This window comes from Seriola aureovittata, chromosome 5 (genome assembly GCF_021018895.1).
Source record: "Seriola aureovittata isolate HTS-2021-v1 ecotype China chromosome 5, ASM2101889v1, whole genome shotgun sequence".
Taxonomy (NCBI): domain Eukaryota; kingdom Metazoa; phylum Chordata; class Actinopteri; order Carangiformes; family Carangidae; genus Seriola; species Seriola aureovittata.
Window position 1 is genome coordinate 14,768,864 of NC_079368.1, and position 17,744 is coordinate 14,786,607.

Here is a 17,744-nt window from a genome sequence, read left to right on the forward strand (position 1 = left end):
TTTTTTTTCCTTTCCTGTATTTGTAGTGTCTTCGACATAATTCTGATTTATCATTATACTTTTTCCCACCCAGCAAAACATGGAGGAGCCCATCACTGTTAATGAGATGGACACCAGCAACGGAGTGCTCTTGCCCTTCTATGACCCAGACACCAATGTTGTTTACCTCTGTGGGAAGGTAAGTTCCCCTTCTAAGTACTCAATAATTAAATCAAGTATTATTATAACAGTGCAAAATATGACTGATGTACACATAACTGAATGCAGAAATAAAACACTTATTTCTTGACAGGGTGACAGCAGCATCCGTTACTTTGAAATCACAGATGAGGCTCCATATGTTCACTTCCTCAACACCTTTGCCACCAAGGAGCCCCAGAGGGGCATGGGCTACATGCCCAAAAGGGGCCTTGATGTCAATAAGTGCGAAATTGCAAGGTAAGCCAGACTAAGATTTATGGCTAATCATCATCTCCGACAGTAGAATTTGTTTTGGGGTTAGATTTTTAGTCAACCACATCTAATATGGAGCTCCGAGCTTCACCACTAGGAGGCAGAACACAATCACTAATCTAACTGGGGACAGTTGTGTTTATTTTTGTTTAATAATTCACTGACTTTTGGGTAATTACTTTGAATTTTCTGTTTCCAGGTTCTATAAACTGCATGAAAGGAAGTGTGAGCCCATCGTGATGACTGTGCCTAGAAAGGTGAGTCCTCATCCTAAGTCACCACTTTGCATGCACTAATTTACTTGTTGAATCACAGGCAGTGTAGTGAGGCCTTGTCATACAATGTGCTGGTTATAGACTTTTCCTCACAGCTTGTCACGCTTTCCTTTCCCGTCAGTCGGACCTGTTCCAGGATGACTTGTACCCAGACACAGCCGGACCAGACCCTGCCCTGGAGGCTGAGGAGTGGTTTGAGGGTAAGAATGGAGACCCCATACCCATCTCCCTCAAGAACGGCTATGTCCCGGGCAAGAACCGTGAGTTCAAGGTGGTCAAAAAGAACATTTTGGACAACAAGGTGACTAAGAACACAGAGAACTCAAGCCCTGCCAACAAGTCTGCCTCCCCGACTCCATCGATTGTGAGTATTTGGTTTTCCTAAGCTTTCAAGAGTGTCTGATTATTGTAGCGTAGTACAATTTCGCCAAAGCCCAGGGTGACGTCTTAATATAGTATGTATTTTCGGAGCAACAGTCCAGAAACAGTCACTCATTTTACTATCAAAGAATAAAAAAGAGAAGATCCCTACACCTGAGACTTGAGGACTAGGAAATGTTTATTATTACTTAAAAAATTACTTGCATTACAAATGATTGATCAAATTTTGCAGTTTCATTTTTTTGTTGATCAATTAATAGTTCCAGCTTTAGACTGCATTATAGCAGGAAGTGTAAGTGGACATGACATGTTTTGCAGCTACAATATATAAATTGTAGTGTTTATTAAGATTAATAATTATCTAAGAATAAGTTTTGCCTCACGATTCTCCACCAAAAATCCCTCCATGTGATTAGGATACTGGACAATAAACAGTTAATACTCTTATATTTAGACATCATCAGACATCAGAGTCTGTCCTCCTGACTCCCACCTCCATCTCACTCATTAATGCCCCTCATTGCTGACTTTGTCTCTTTGTATCTGGCTCTCTGGAGCTCATAGTGTTAGACAGACAGATTGTATGTGGAAGAAGCAAGGCAGATTCCTGGCTGTCTTCATGAGGTGGTTTGTAGATGTTGTTCAACCCACTCTCTGACCCACAAACTGAGGGGTCTGCTGCTGCTCTGGGCGCCTGCTGCTGGGCGTCCTGCCGCACCTCACCCACAACACAGCCTCCCGCCTGGGACCCAGCCCATGTGTGTCTCTGCAGTTCTGCTCTGTAATCACAGCCCACTCGGCTTCAGAGCTGGTGTAACATGTTAACCCTCAGAGTACCAAGCACTGCCACTTGGCAGTCCAAGACTAGGGAGCGCTTTTGACATGGGTGGTGTCTTGAGTACTATTGAGACATATGTTAGGTTTGAAATGGTTCACATGTGACTGTAGTTGAGTCTGTTTCACAGTAGAGTGGCTGCAGCAGTATTGCGATAGCAATGTGTACAAACATGCCAAATAATCTCACTCGTCCATTGTGTCTCCCACAGAAATCTGAAGCCAAGCTGGAGGAGATCTTGAAAGAAATCAAATCCCTCAAGGACCTGGTCAGCAGTCAGGAGAAGCGAATCATCAACCTTGAAGAGCAAATGTCCAAAATTGCCATTTAAAGACCCTTTACCCAACCCGTTACAATTCAGGACGTTCCTTTGGCTGGGGGGTGGGCAGGACCGGTCACTGCCTATCTCAGTGACAGTGTTTTGTCTGAGTCCTGCCCAGCAACGATCCCTAGCAACATTCCAGATGAACTTTTTCTTAGCCAGCCCCCGACCCTCAGTTTAACACAGGTGGAATAAGAAGGACGTGTGGCAAATTTAGCAGAAAATACTCTTTGCTTTTTGGTGACAGAGGACTTTATTCCTTTTATTCTGTGGCAGTCATTTTTTTTATTTTGCCTACTTGTACAAAAAGGTCTTACGTAATTCTTTTGATTTAAGAATAATGACCAAGAAAAATGCAATGTCAGCAGCTCTCATTTACTATTGTAGACCCAAATATTTTTTAAATAGGTTATCGATGTACCATGTTAGCATACTTCAAAATTTTGCCAAAATTGATATTTTGTTTACACCTCCTTAACAGTATTTCTTTCTCTCTGTTGTGGGAATATTCAAAATACAAACAGGGAAGCTCAGTGCAGGTTATACAAGGAGAAGAACCTCATCAATTTACTATGAAATTAAAATGATTTGAATCATTAGAAAATGAAGATTGACATGGCAATACTCTGTATGGAAATAAATTCTGACTGAAGACACATTTAACTGCCACAGTCTACACCAAGCCCTCAGATAAATCATGTATAACAAATTCTTTCTGTCTGTGTTGAAGCTGCACAAAACCTGCTTTCTGCTTTTTTTCATTCCTTTTACTTCCCATCATTCTGACTGTGGACACAGTAGTCCATGTAAACATGCATTCCTCTCTGTCTTGTGCTTCATTAACATGCACTGTGTGCTTATTGGAGAAAATGACAAATGCATTCCACAAATATGATTGATTGGCTCGTCTTGGTGTGGGGAAAAAATGCTCCTATAACATTCCTCATTCTGTAAAGACTCTACTGTAGTGACTCAGTTACACTGGTTGGTTGTTATTGTGACATTTTATGTGCTGCCCATGGAAAAGACCAACTTTGTGGATTTTAAACCTTTCTGCAGAAAATCATCTGTCAGCCCTGCTTTGTTTTTGTGAGAGGTTCAGTCACCAACCTCAGTGTTTAGTATTCACGGGTTAGCCCAACACACAAGTGTAGTCAAGTGTCGTGGGATTATTTTTTGTCACTGTTGCTTTGCATTACATGCCATCTCAGATTTGTGTTTTCTGTAAAAACCAAACAGGAATCGATACGAAGTGGCAGCAAGTAATCACACATTGACTTGACTATTTAAAACCATCTGGTGATAAAACTGGAGATTGCTACAGAAACTGTTCATGATCGACCTTTAAGGCCAAGATTGTGTGTGAATATGTGCCTCATGTCTTTGGCCTTTTTGGTACTTGTCACTATGGATGTTCCTGCTTTGTTTCGTCTTTGGTGGGTTGTTATGAAATGGACTCACAGTAGATTGTCCAAGATTCGCCTCTATCCTGGATGAATTGAATAGTTCACTGTTAATTTTAGCCTGTTTCTTGTTCCAGCTGTGCTTATATCCCTCTTAGCACTTCCACTTCTGGGTTTTTTAATGGTTATTTCTGAGATTTCCCCCCCATTCAGTTTAGTTACTTAAAGAAAAAGAACCATTGAATTGTCCAACCTGAGCTGTTTTGCTATGATAAAAGCTCTATTTTCTTGATGTTGTAGATTTGTTTCCCAGTGGGAAGCTGAGACGGGTAATGGTTCAGTCTGTTATTTGCCTTCAACAATTGTTACCACTGTAAAGACCTGAAAGTGCCATAGAGGTGACCATGGAAGTGTTTGTAGGGGACTGTTGTGAGAGTAGATTTGTGTAGTAAAAGGAAGCGTTGATAGGTGCCCGAATTTAAAACCACTTTGAGGTGCTATATTTAGTGCAAACACTATATTCAAAGGACCCTGTTCCTAAAGTACTGTATGTTGGCCGCCTGGATGATATCCCACAATGCACCAGGTAGCATTACTGGTCGGGGTTTGTAAGACACATCGTGCCACCGACATTTTGACACTTTCCACCTCGGTACGGGTATTCAAAACATTCAGAAAAAAAAAAGATGTCAAACCGATAAGCTGTCAGCTGAACGCACAGCTTTGTCAGTCATTGTGGCTTCAAGATGCTTTTGAACAGTGAGTCTTAGAATATTAGTGACTGGAAATCTACAGAGTGCTACAGAAATGTGGATCTGACAAATTGTACTGCCCTATCTTGTATATCAGACTGCCACTCTATGGATTCTGTATAGCACTGTTGGCACGAGAGCTATGTTTTGAGGAATAGTAGTGAATAGCGATCCAAAGGGACACTGTAGGTTGGAGAAATGTGCAGTTGAAAGATAGATGTATGTTTGTAATTAGGGTCTAGAAAAATGAGTGAAAGCTGTGTAAATAACATGACCATATTTTCTGTTTTGTTTTTTTTTTTTCATTTTTGTTTTGTGGTTGTGCTGAAGAGGGTATTTGTTAGGGAGGTGGGTTATAAATGTTTCCCCTTGTCTTTGTTCCCTGCACCTTGCCATAATGCATCATGAGACAACAGAACCTCTGTTATATTGGAGGTCGTATGAATATCAAGAAAGAAAATCAGACAAAAAGGAACCAGGATGAAACCTCATGTGGAGGTCTGCTCAGCATTTTTGTTCATTATTCATGCTTCAAGTATCAAACATTGATTATAAGAAAAATTAATAAAGAATTTTTAAAACGGGCTCATTTTGCAGTTTTGAATTTGCAAATGTACTGATTTGTTGGTGTATCCTTTTCATGCAGTCATGAGCGTGTTTGGACAGACATAACAGTTGTCTTAAAGAAAAATCTTTAAAGGATAAGACTGTGCAAAAATAGAAGTTGAAGTTTTTTTGTAACGTAAAGTAGCAATCTCAAGATCAGTTGCATTATCTTTGGTGGCACCTTTGGCAATGGATGGTAATTGCATGTTCGCTTATGAACCAAACATGTTCTATCACCGAGGAGAACAGACATCACTAACTGTTAGTGACTCTGGTGCAAGTCACATCAGACACCCGGTTCATAAAAACTGTAAATGCGTCTCAAACTATGTCATGCTGGGTTCTTGAATTTGAGTAAATCTAGCCTGGACAGTCTTTAAGTTTTAGGTTAAAGAAGGTGTGGGAACCCTGTCTGTGGTAGAAATAGGAGCAGAGATACTTTGAATGGTATTGTTTTGCCTTTACTGATTTATTGCGCTTGGTCATATTCATTGTGTGAACCTCCAAAAATAACTTAACACACTATTTCAGTAGGTGCACCATAAGTTGTGACACTTGATGACAAGTGTCTGTTGCAGCATCAATGAGAAACACAGGACTATTGTGAGCCACAAAGCTGTTTGATGTGCTGTAATGGCAGATACAACCATGTGTGAAGCATAGAAACAGCACATCGGTATGAAGAATCTCTCCCTCTAGTTTTCAGTACTGCCAAGATACTTTTATATCCTCTAGTTTTGTAAATTGTCACCTTCTTCACAGCTGACCAACTATGATATCAACATCTCACACCACCAGTCATTCATAACTGAATGAAATAAGAAAGGAGACTTGAGCAGCCTTAAATAGATCCCCCGCATATTTAGAGAAGTACCCAGAGATAAGTGCTCCTGAAAGACCATGGAGTTTATATGTTCGCTCTGTACATGTGTTTTGGGATGAAAAGAGTGCTTTCTCTCTGTGCTGGTCTTGTATGCCCTGTAGAGACAGGCTGTAATCAACGTGGACGAAATTAGAGAGGACTCAGTGGGAGGCAGAGAAGTCTTAGGACTCGCCCCACCAAGTACAGAAATACACATTTCCCTAAAACATGGGACTGTTGTACCAACTGCAGTGTCTTTGCATGTGTCATTTTTGCCATTAGTTTTAAAGCAGAAAGCTCAGGTTAAGCTGTGTCTGTCAGTTTAATGAGCCAAGCTTTGAACGAGTCAACACATATTCTGGTAAATTACACTTTTATTCCAAATACTGCCCATTTCTACAGATAAACGTTTTTCAGTGATCTATGTATTATAAAATGTCATCATGCACACAGGGTCATGCTGCATGGCTGTTCTCTCCATAATAATTCCCAAAAAACGGCAGAATAAAAATGACTGCTTCATATGAGCAGGAGGATGAAGACTGAGGATGGGAGGTTGAGAAAGAGGGAGGAGAGGCTGAAAATAGAGGGCTGAACATCAGTTTGCAGTAAGAAGCCTTTTTAGAGCTCAGTAAAAAAAACTCTCAGTATAACACAGCAGGGAGGGTGAACGCTCGGAAACTCTCCTTCATTCTTACTTTCCTCTCGTCACTCTGTCTCCCCCCTTTTTTCCTCTCTGTCTTCTGCACTGCATTGAGCTGTCTAGAAGATAAACCAAGGATAACGCATACTGTAAGTATATATTCAGATTTGTTATGAATTTAAGGCCAGTCTGTTTATCCAAACTGACGATATGTTTAGTAAGTGTCAGATTTTATGATGCGTTTGGTTCATATTTTGAGTTTTCTGCCTCTACATGTAGAGTACGTGTACGGTTTTTAGAGGCCTGGAGAGATAAAACTACTATTTTGAGGAACTTATATTTCACTTGGGTGTTTCCCATGTCTTTGATTTTACATTTATACTCCATCATATTTTAGCTGGAAATATTGTACTGAACAATTACTGTATTTTAACATTTATTTCACAGCAATAGTTAATTTTCAGATTGGGATTTTACTTGCAAAATATATGGTCAGTTTATAAAATATGATGCATTGTAACAGATTCAAATTCTCCTAAGCAGATAAAATTAGCTTTATCTCCACAACTGTAATAATAATAAAATTCACAGGGGCCATTTTTGATACTTTTATACGTTTTGCTGATAATATATAATAATAATAATAATATTAATATTTCAATATTTATACTTTAATAATCAATAATATAATAATACTTTAGTTCGAGTAAGATTTTTAATGCTGAACTTTTACTTTTGATTATAATCTGTAAAAAAAAAATGCAGATACTTATTCCTCCCTTACTAACATTAGATGTTTTTCTTAATCTAAATTATCAATAACATGATTGACCTTTATCCTATACTAATCTTTTTTTAACTCTCAGAGCCGTGACCTGTAGTTTAGAGTGTGTAAAGTTTTATGTAAGAAATGTTTTCTGCCAGCAGCTCCACCATTGTAAATGTGTTGTCTAGTCAAACATTGTTAAAATGTGCCTCTTTTTACTTTTTAATTGAGACTCCAACATTTTTAAAATGTACATCAGACTGAATTTTCAGTAGATAGCCAAAACATTCAGGACATGTTCATTTCAAAGATGCAGCCATAAAAACATGGTGTTAAAATATTTCACTCAGTCTAAGCGTTAGTCAACAAGCTCACATAAGATCCCATCATACAGTCTGGTAAAAGCTTTTTGTAAATTTAAAGACACTCAAGGGGATGTCATGAAATGGATTAATTGCATATCAGTGTCTGGATGGCCTTCAGTCGAAGGTAATGTCGACCCTGCGGTAAAACACAGGAAATGTAATTATGGCTGTAATTATGGGGATTCAAGGGGCAGTGCTGTCCTATAGCTGTACATCCAAGGATGAAGACCCGGCCTACCATCTGGTCCAGCAGAGTGCATGGTGCATGTTCGACCACACAGGAAGGGGGATTGAACATGCACTACAGTGTAAAACAGAGCAGCAGCAGGTTCACTATAGCATGATGATGATTAGAAGCTTGTCTTTACAGTTTAGCACGGTGTAATTACACACTGTGTTAAGAGTTTTTATTGGTAACAGACTGAACTCTGCACTAAAGGTTTCAGTTTTTTGTTCTTTGTTAAAGCTTGAATTCACATTGAGACATGGAGACCAAATAATGGAAGAATTGGGTCGGGAAGTTTATTTTGTAGGTTGTACTGTAAGTAAATGCAGGTTTCCCTGGAGGCAGAAATATCTTCATCAGGTCTGCGCTGCTGTGGGCTGGTGTACAGCAGCTGGTGCCCAGTGTAAATATAGAGGCCACAGCCACAGGTCTCCCACGCCTCTGTGCTCCCTCTGGTATATAGATTCCTACGGGCTTTGGTGTGGTGGATGGGTGGCCGCCCTCCTTTTTACAAATTATAAGGCCTTCAGCACCAAACTCACTGTCTCCACCCCAAATAAGTAATGGCTACTCTGCTGCCTGCTAAAATAGATCTGGTGCAAGACTTGAGTCAAGATGGATACTGGAGTTACATTTCAGATGGAAGCAGCCCTTAAAACATTGTGTTATTTTATCAGTGTGTGTCTGCTGCATGAGATACTCCTTGACACTAGTCAGCATTGCGGTTCAACGGGTAGCAATAAAAACCTGAGGGGTTGCGAGATGATTAAAATAAGTAAAACATATCTGCAGCACAAATTATATTTACTCTTTACTGACTTTTCTCTACTCTTTGCTCATTACAGTTGTGAACTACTGCCTCTCTCCGCCTCTCAAAGAGAAACAACCTCTTTAGTTGAACTGCTCAAAACTCACATACACTATGCAATGTTGCTTCACTTTTGGGAAAATAAAACTTGTTTGTTGTCTTGTCTCTGGCTTGCCCATTGCGTATGAAACTAGAGCCAGAAGGCAGTTAGCTTAGCTTAGCATAAAGACGAAGTAGGGGACACATCGAGCCTGGCTCTGTTCAAAAATACCCGTCAGCACCTCTAAAGCTTGAGTCTTTGCTGTGAGGTGGTTGCCAAGAAATAGTTACACGTGTCTCCCCATATAACCACAACCTTTCATCTTCACTTTTTTTAAACTGTTAGTTTGTGGATTACACAAACAAGACACAATGTGTTAATCAGTGAGCTTTAGAGATGCTGTTAGGCAGACTGTTGCCTTTGGACAGAGCCAGGCTAGCTGCTTCCCCCTGTTTCAAGTCCTCATGCTAAGCTAACCTAATCACAGCGTGACTCTATCTTCATAATTAATGCACAGAATCTTCTCATCTAACCCTCCGTGGGAAAGTGAATAAGCGTATGTCCCAAACAGTATTTCTTAAAGTTGCATCAAACCACCGTGTTAGTGGATCCCTAAAGATCAGGTCTGAACATACAATTTTGTTTTCTGAATTAAAAACAGCCTTTTGTTGTTATTGCAGGACTCAGAAGATGAAGTCTCACTTGGTTTTTCACGTCACTTGTGTGACCCTGCTCTCACTGTGGTGTAGTGTGTGTCACTCCGCTCCTATGTTCTACAACATATCCATGGACGGCAGTGGTGACGCGGAGCTGGAGCTCCTTTTCCCAATCTCTTTCTCCACCCGAGCACCTGTTCAAATCACCACTGCTACTGGACCTCCCACCCTCACCAACACCATCACCACCACCATGATCCGCCTGAAGGACTTCGTCCTGAGCCGGGTGGTGGATTTCCTGCAGGAGAATTTGCTCATTATCATCGTGGTGACCTCTCTTCTCATCGTCATGGTCTTCATCATCTGCTGTGCCTCTGCCATGAGTCATAAGCGCAAGCTGGAGGCCTACAAGCCCCCTCCTCACCCACCCAGGAAGTATATGGCAGATAAAACAGGTGGAAGCAAGAATTCAAGCGAGGTCCAGGAGAGGCCTTACGCCGTCGACCACGTCAAGAGGGTCCAGACTCAAAGCTCCCCCAAGAACCTGCGCATGCCCTCTAAGGCTCTGGTGGGGGAGAGAGGGAGAGACGTCAGGTCATCACCTCGCCAGGAGGTCAGAAAGGTCCAGGAGGCGGAGGAGGTGGAAAAGCGGAGAGAGGAACCGAAGCACAAAGAGCAGTTGAAGCACAGGGAGGAGGTGCAGCAGAGCTCCAGCCCCAGCACCAGCTCCAGTCAACCGGTCTGCACCTGCCATCTGAAAAAGGCCCACCACTAGGTCATGACCAAGGATCTTGATGGCAAAAGAGGTGAAATGTTTCGACCATGACATAAAACAAAATGTGTCAAACATCTTTTAATTGAAAGAGCTTTTTACAGAGGGAAATGTATGTAAGTGAAGATCATGCCTCATATGAAAAATGATCCATCTTTGAAACCCTTAAATCTAAACACTTATATATGAAATACTACATTACAAAGAAAAAGAAAACAGAACAGAAGATTTGTGGACAGAAAGCAATCACACAAATGTGTTTGTGCACAAGTCTACAAATGTTACCCACATCTCCAAGCACGTCTCTACGTTTCTGATTCAAGTCGAGTTTAAATGGGGGATGTGGAGATGTGGGCGAGGTTGTTGATTTGTTGAAGTGGTCAGTCCTTTGGTTTTATCAGCGATTGCAGAACAACCAGTTCTCAACAGCCTGATATCAAACCGTTGTGCTATTGAGGTCGCATCACTTCAGGAAATAAAAGTTTTTTGTTGTTTTTTTAAGTGGAGAAAGACCTGAAAAAAACTATTATCTTAAAATTATAAAGAATGGATTTGAATTTCCCATGTTTGCCAAATAGAAATGACAAAAATAGTAAGTATTCATGTGTTTTTAATACAGAGATGTATTACTCCATATGCCTGCCAAGACAGAGGAATCTCCTCAGTCTGTCCTGCTGTACGCCACGACATCTTTTTAGCAGCTAAGAGCCTTTGGCTGAATCAGTCTGTCATTTAAAGAAAAATCTCTGGTGCTGTAAATAAAGCAGTAAACTTGACTTGTTGGACTTAACAAGAAAACACTCTCTTTATATTTACATTCATATTTACCTGATTTTTCTTTTTTTTTTTGCATAATGTTATGTTATGTCATATCATATTGTATTTTACTTTAAGAACCTATTTAACAAAGCTTTATACCAAAAGTAAAATTTGTAACTGTGTTATTTCCGGGTAGCTGAAGTTAAAACATACATATATCTACTATCTGTTTGTCTACATATTTATATGGTTGTTAATTTTGATCTGCCTTCAACTGGCATGTACATTAAAAGCAGGCTTTTTTGGTATAAAAACTTTGTGAATAAGGGTTTGAGTTTTTCTAAATAAGTAATATTTCTGTATAAGATAAATTATGATTTTTGTTTTTAATGTAATGATTTGTAATGAGTCAAAAACTTGAGTACAGGGATAGATAGTTGGTCTGTTTTTGATGGTCTCACAGGTTTAACTTTGACTCATGGTGGCTAAAAAAGGATTTAAAAATTAAAAGCAGAGAAGTGTGTATTTGGTGTTTAGTTATCTGATCTTGTTTGATTCAAATTCCAGATTGCACTGGTGAGGATCATCCAACTCCCTGTCCCATTACTTAAGTTAATGATTCTGAGAATTAGTGTGTGATATACATTTTGTGTGATTTATGGGCCAGACTTTTGTCATGTTTAAATACTCTTTTCCGCTGAACCTCAGATTTGATTTTTGTCCTCAGATGTTTCAAGACAGATGCTTTCTCTGTAAGTGACAGTTTTATTGTTTACAAAATGCTTATGATTAATAAAAGTGTTGGTACTGATGTTTCTGTCATTATTTAAAATGTAGCAGTGAAAATTGGTAGAAGCAGTGCCATGATGAAACACAAATACACAAATAGAAAAAGCGAGGAGGGTCTAAAAAAAGAGGATGCTCGCTACATGCACATTATGTTCAACTTTGGAATCTGTAATTTCGAGCTGCGTCCACTCAAGAATGTCAGATTTGTGATGCCTGCTCTGTGAAGACACACACTGTATTCTAACTTCACATTTCAAGCCCAAGATGTGCGCGCACACACACACACACACACACACACACACACACACACACACAACACACACACACACACACACACACACACACACACACACACACACACACACACACACACACACAGTAACACCAACTCTTCCACAGTTTTCTGATTGGCAGTGGTGAGGCAGCTGGCACCATCACACCCAAACACAAGGACTGCAGAAGGTATCAGAGCCTGGAGATGACGAGAGCCCTCTTTGTCCTTAACTGGCTACTGTACAAGGTTGTTTAAATATTTCAACAGCAGTAAACCAGATACATACAGAGCCCTTCGCTCCAAAACAAGAGCTCATGTATTGTCTTTACAAATCTTGGAGACGCTGATTTGTTCCAGTGACGTTCGAACATAAAGTCAAATAACTTTAACTTCTGTGTTCTCTATCTAGAACAAGCAATGAAACACTGCCCTTATGTTAACAGTTCAAATATTGATTGATCAGCTATGTGTGTTATGCTTTTCTTTTTACCACTTCTGTCTTCATATGGCTACATTCAGACCATATCTGAAATTAAAAATGATTTAAAATTTAATTACATATTGCTAAAATGGCTGAAGCACAAACTTTTCAGAGATGAAACATCAAAGGTGAGAGCACACCAGTGTAATCCTGTGACAGGTGAAACGTGAGCCCTGACAGAGCCTCGCACTGGGCTCAGATTCCCTGCTCTTTTGTCAGTGAGGTGCTAAATAATTCGAGAAAATACTACCCCTTCACTTTCACTCTTCCCACCATAAGACACGCGGCCACAGGTCCACTCAGCAACAATCCCTCTCACAGGGTGCGTTCACCAGATTCACTGTCTGTTTTTTAGGAGCCTCAACCTTAGGTAACCTCAGATAAGGGAATATTTGCGTCGCCTTGTTTCCTTTTTTTTTTGTTTGTTTGTTTGTTTGTTTGTTTAACACAATATCTCTTCTCTTCACTGTCTGCCACTGACAGACAATGGGGCCTCTCAATCAATTTGAATGGTGAAGAGGATCCAGAATAGGTAATACAGCACCTTAAGGCTGTCGTTAAACTTTGATGAGCATCTGCCTGGAATTCTCAGTGGTTATCTTTAGAGAGACACTGGATCATGCGAGGGACCGGGGAGAAACATGCCTGCCCATCTCTCCGCAGGAGCAGATAATACAGGAACAGAAGAATGGTGAGACCTCAGGCCTGTCTTTTCTTTTTTGGTACCACTTTCTAATAAGTCGCCTTTTATAAGTTGTTTATAAATTGTTGGTAACAACTTTATAAATTGTCATTTAGTGATGAGAATAACTTTTGGTTTGCCAGGTTGTGGGAATTTTTTCTGGGCGGTGGGTCACTTTCTAGTAAGCCATCAGCTAGTTATGAATGTTAACTCATAAAAAAGTAGCAAACCATCAGCTCTGCAGCTACATCAAATCAGATTAAGTCATTACTTAGGGGTCACAGGTTTCTATCATCTACTAAACCATCAGCAAAAGGTAGTAAGTGATTTGCAATTATAAATGTTAATACATCGTTAAATAATCCATCTGTCCAAGTCTGTAGTTGTAAATGTTAATAAGTTGCTAATAAACGGATTTTGGTCAAGGTGACCTGCAGCTCTCTTCCAAAAAGTCAGTGGTCAATTAGTCCACATGTAATGTCCAATATCTGATCTATAAAGTATTAGTAAATGATTTATTTAACACCAATAAAGCCATTAATTACATTTATAAACCCTTTAGGAAGAGTATCTTAATCTAAAGTGGTACCCCTCTATTAGTTAAAATAAGTGAGGCATCAGATTATTCCCTGATACAGTTTGATGTGCCTAATGTGTTCGTCTCTCTTCCGTTATTCCTCACAGTGAGTCATGCTTTGGTGCAGATGTTGTGTCCTACTGGTTCTCTGCATCTGTCCACTAGCCTGCCTCACAATGTCTCCCTGTCCTCCTGGCTGCTGCTGTCCTCACCCAGGACTTCTGGTTCTGTGCGAGTCTCTGGATCTCAGGTCACTTCCTCGCTCTGTCCCTCTCCGCACCTCGGCTCTATCTGTGGCCAGAAACCGGCTGTGTAACGTGGACCACCTGCTCCGGCCCTTCTCCAGCCTCCAGGAGCTCAGTCTCAGTCATAACATGCTGGCCCGCTTCCCCCGTGGCCTGCCTCCCAGCCTGGAGTCCCTGCATCTGCAAGAGAACCGTATCACTTACATCACCGCAGGTGCCCTGAGGCAGCTGGGAAACCTCACTCGTCTGGATCTGGAGGACAATCGCATCCGTGCCATCCAGCCCGGGGCACTTCAGGGTCTTAACAAGCTGCAGGTCTTGACACTGAAAGGGAACAAGCTTTCAAGCCTCCCTCAGAATCTCCCTCCATCACTCACCCATTTAGACCTCTCAGCTAACTGCATCTCTGCCCTGGACCTGCCCTCGCTGTCCGCCCTGGTCAACCTGCAGGTCCTGAGGATCAACAGCAACTGCCTGCGCTCAGTCCCGGACAGCGCCTTCGACAGCCTGCCGCGTCTCAGATCTGTGGACCTCACCGACAACATGTGGGTATGTGAGTGCGACATTCTGTACCTTTACCGCTGGCTGCTGAGTGGTAGGCTAAAGATGGCCACAGACTTGGTGTGCACCGAGCCTGACCACCTCGCTCACCGTCTGCTTCTGAACCTCTCCGTCATGGCTATCTGTCCTCGTGTCCTGAAGCCAAATGAGAGGACGCGCCATCTGAACCTTAACTCTGCACTGGAGAGAAAGCTGGAAATGCTGACAGTGGAGCCGACAGCACAAACCTCATTTGAAAACAAGATGAATGTGGGAGACTTGTCAGAGCAAATATCAAAAGAAACTGTTGCACTCTTTTCCAAAGATGTTCCTGAGACTCGTGTATTACTGGAACACTACACTTTAGAGACCCTCACCTATGAGGAGTGTTTATTCCTAAATAAAACACAATCTGTGAGCCCATCCCATTTAAAAACTACTAGTTCTCTTCCTGACGAGGAACAGAAATGCAGAGATAACGTCACAGGTCAGCACCCTCAGAGTAATGCGACCTCTGCTGAGGGGACACGGTCTTTGCTTTCTACAAACAGAGATGCAGCCTGGCCCACTCCCGTCCCACAACCGTTCACACAACAAGACTCTGCAGTGGTCATCTCTCTACTTGCTGTGTTATGTGTATTAGTAGCTCTACTAATGTTGGCAGTGGTGCTGGTATTAAAACAGGTACTTCTGCGCCAACAGAGGGTGGCTCCGCTTGATGCAGGATCTGGTGGATGACATCAGCAAAGACACACTGAAATTGTTTTTAATCATTTAATTCACAATAAGCACAGTCCCATACAATGTTCTGTTTTATGGTTTTATACATGTAATTAAGCTGTTGACCTAAGTGCATCTTCATACTGAACTCCCACAAAGACGCAGCTGTTTTATATATTCAAGCCAAAATACAGCCTAAATCCCAAAGAATATACAAAAGAAAAGCAGACCTCAACTTATAGCTTCTGATTTATGATGCATCTCTGTTGTGTTCTCTATAGAAAAATGCTGCAAGGAGGTAAAATCATTGAGCTTCCTTGTTTTGTTTTGTTATATTAAGGATCAAAGATGTCTTAAAATATTCCGCAAGAGCTTCCACCACCAAAATTAGCATCAATTAATAAACATTTCTGATCATCTGATGAGATAAATCCATAGACACCATTAACACCTGGCACTTGAACACTTGGTCATTCTTGCTTGAAATCAAGAGACTGACCCCACAACTATGGAGAGGCTATAAAGGCTATAAAACCCCTAGTAATCCCAGAAGGGTGCAAGACCTGATGTAGTATTATGGCAACTCATCCTCTATAAACCACCGCACGGCTGCAAGACATTGGCTGGTGCTGAAATATCAGTGGGATACCCCATACTGATAACAACATATTAACTGCTAGCTTTGACACGTTCCTCCTTCTTGTCCTGTTGTTTCAGCCTGTAGTCTGACAGCGCTGCTCTTATAGCATCTTCTGCAAGCACTAGAAGAAAAGGAGAGTGGAGGATTTATTAGGATTTAAAACATTATGATGAATTTAACTGCAGAAAAAGCTTTGGTTTTACTGTATGATAAGAATAAAATCTTCTATCATGGTATATGTAAATTTATATCAGAATAACAATATTTATTTTGTATGTGTTCATATGTTATAATAGAATATCTTGTTCTAGCTAATCCAATTAATTAAATACCTGATTAAAAGTATTTCATTGCACTGTTGCTCAAACTATTTAAAAATCTAGTATTGCTCATTGATTTACACCATTGCCAAGAGATGCTAAAGGAATAGCCACCACCGTGTTAACTGTAAGGCAAACTCTCTGATAGATGCTGTGTTTTTATTGAGTAGATATAAATGAATATAAATGGGTGACAAATTATAGCAAAAACCTTACTAAAAAAAACTGGACAAATGTAAAGATGCACATGCTTCAATATAGGACATGAAGAGGTTAATGAATATTTTAATGAGTAAGAAAACTAGACACCTACTTTTAAACGGATGTGTCACGTGCCAAACACTCTGAATAACCATCATCACAACACTTCTTTTGTGAGGAATAATGTTTTGAAGCAGTTATGGAGGCTTGTGATGTCTTACTGAGACACTTTGGGTTTTAGTTCGTCTTTTAATTTGTCACGATCTCTACGTTAATAAAAGTTTCTAGGTCTATAATGTTACTGTGTGGTAGTTAACGTGTGTCTGTGTTGGTTTTATTGCCTTGAACCTACTAGAGCAATGCAGCTTGACTGGAGGAAGGCAGAGTTCTTTAGCAATATCTGTGTTCTTTATCTTCAGCGCTTCATCAACCTGCAGGGTGAAAACAGAATAACCACATCACCAATAAACTAACCATAAAAAAACATTAACTTACAAAGCGTTTCCTTATTATCTGTGTTGTACCAACTTACCGACTTCCCCTTCACCCACTCTGTTGCTAGAGAACTGGAGGCAATGGCTGATCCGCAGCCAAATGTTTTGAATTTTGCGTCCACAATCTTGCCGCTTTCATCCACCTCGACCTGCAAACAACATACAGCCGAACACCAAGTAATGCAGTAGGAGGTTTTAAGTCATGGCAGTGATTAACTGGGTTGTGACACCTGATCTTGACCTCCAACTTACCTGAAGTTTCATTACATCACCACAGGCTGGTGCACCCACCAACCCGGTCCCCACATTCTTGGAGTTTTTGTCTAAAGAGCCAACATTTCTCGGGTTTTCATAATGGTCCACCACCTTCAGGAAAGTCACAGATAGAGACAACAATGCATTACTGCTCTGTTGTTTTAGATAATGAGTCAAAAAGATAGGGCGCTGCTGGTAAAGTTAACTGCATTTACTGACAGACAGGCAGACGGAAAGACAGGCAGACAACGGACATACGACGCTAGCTAACTGTCGGTGGGTTGGTTACAATTGCAGTTTGAAAACATATTTTTAGTCGGTTACCTTTTTGTGATATGAACAGAGAGGATTCAGCGCCGGGCTCAACAACCTCCTTCCAAATAACAACAGCGAGGTCGCTGAGTTTCGCAAGGAGACGGTCGCCATGTTCAGATGCCGATGATAAACGGAAATCAACGAGTGAGCACGAGTGGGGAAGACGGGTTTTTGTTGACAAACAAGCGAAAAAGGAAGGTTTCATCGACGAAGGAGCCCCCACTAGTGGCCAGCAGTAGCCGTTGCACGCAAGGGGATCCTCGGCACAAGGGCTCCACCTCTCAGGT

The 17,744-nt window shown here is 40.9% G+C and overlaps 4 protein-coding genes across 4 annotated transcripts in view; 3 read left to right on the plus strand and 1 right to left on the minus strand.

Annotated features, from left to right (window-relative positions):
- coro1ca (coronin, actin binding protein, 1Ca) overlaps positions 1-4,356 on the plus strand; it is a 31,739-nt gene extending 27,383 nt beyond the window's left edge. Inside the window, exons 7-11 of the mRNA XM_056376088.1 lie at positions 74-178; positions 293-438; positions 653-710; positions 850-1,092; positions 2,156-4,356. Coding sequence (XP_056232063.1) covers positions 74-178; positions 293-438; positions 653-710; positions 850-1,092; positions 2,156-2,275 — 672 coding nt within the window. The 3' untranslated portion in view covers positions 2,276-4,356. The remainder of the gene's footprint in view (positions 1-73; positions 179-292; positions 439-652; positions 711-849; positions 1,093-2,155) is intronic.
- Positions 4,357-5,135: 779 nt separating this feature from the next.
- tmem119a (transmembrane protein 119a) lies at positions 5,136-11,735 on the plus strand. Its single transcript, XM_056376089.1, has 2 exons — positions 5,136-6,681; positions 9,418-11,735. The coding sequence occupies exon 2, from the start codon at positions 9,428-9,430 to the stop codon at positions 10,166-10,168; it is 741 nt and encodes a 246-aa protein (XP_056232064.1). The 5' UTR covers positions 5,136-6,681; positions 9,418-9,427; the 3' UTR covers positions 10,169-11,735.
- Positions 11,736-13,903: 2,168 nt separating this feature from the next.
- LOC130169243 (vasorin) lies at positions 13,904-15,250 on the plus strand. The gene has a single exon (XM_056375802.1). The coding sequence runs from the start codon at positions 13,904-13,906 to the stop codon at positions 15,248-15,250; it is 1,347 nt and encodes a 448-aa protein (XP_056231777.1).
- A 22-nt stretch (positions 15,251-15,272) lies between these two features.
- On the minus strand, positions 15,273-17,625 carry iscu (iron-sulfur cluster assembly enzyme). The gene is made up of 5 exons (XM_056375850.1): positions 17,467-17,625; positions 17,140-17,253; positions 16,926-17,036; positions 16,746-16,824; positions 15,273-15,993 (listed from the first exon to the last, which is right to left on the minus strand). The coding sequence occupies exons 1-5, from the start codon at positions 17,566-17,568 to the stop codon at positions 15,902-15,904; spliced, it is 498 nt and encodes a 165-aa protein (XP_056231825.1). The 5' UTR covers positions 17,569-17,625; the 3' UTR covers positions 15,273-15,901.
- Between the last annotated feature and the right edge of the window lie 119 nt (positions 17,626-17,744).

What these genes read in the sequence shown, in the direction of transcription:
- iscu (XM_056375850.1), bottom strand. Translation starts at nt 17,568, where the DNA reads ATGGCGACCGTCTCCTTGCGAAACTCAGCGACCTCGCTGTTGTTATTT. An exon ending in GTGATGTAATGAAACTTCAG is followed by an intron (nt 17,037 to 17,139) that starts GTAAGTTGGAGG and finishes TGTTGTTTGCAG; the next exon opens with GTCGAGGTGGATGAAAGCGG. An exon ending in AGTGGGTGAAGGGGAAGTCG is followed by an intron (nt 16,825 to 16,925) that starts GTAAGTTGGTAC and finishes TTCACCCTGCAG; the next exon opens with GTTGATGAAGCGCTGAAGAT.
- tmem119a (XM_056376089.1), top strand. Translation starts at nt 9,428, where the DNA reads ATGAAGTCTCACTTGGTTTTTCACGTCACTTGTGTGACCCTGCTCTCA.
- LOC130169243 (XM_056375802.1), top strand. Translation starts at nt 13,904, where the DNA reads ATGTCTCCCTGTCCTCCTGGCTGCTGCTGTCCTCACCCAGGACTTCTG.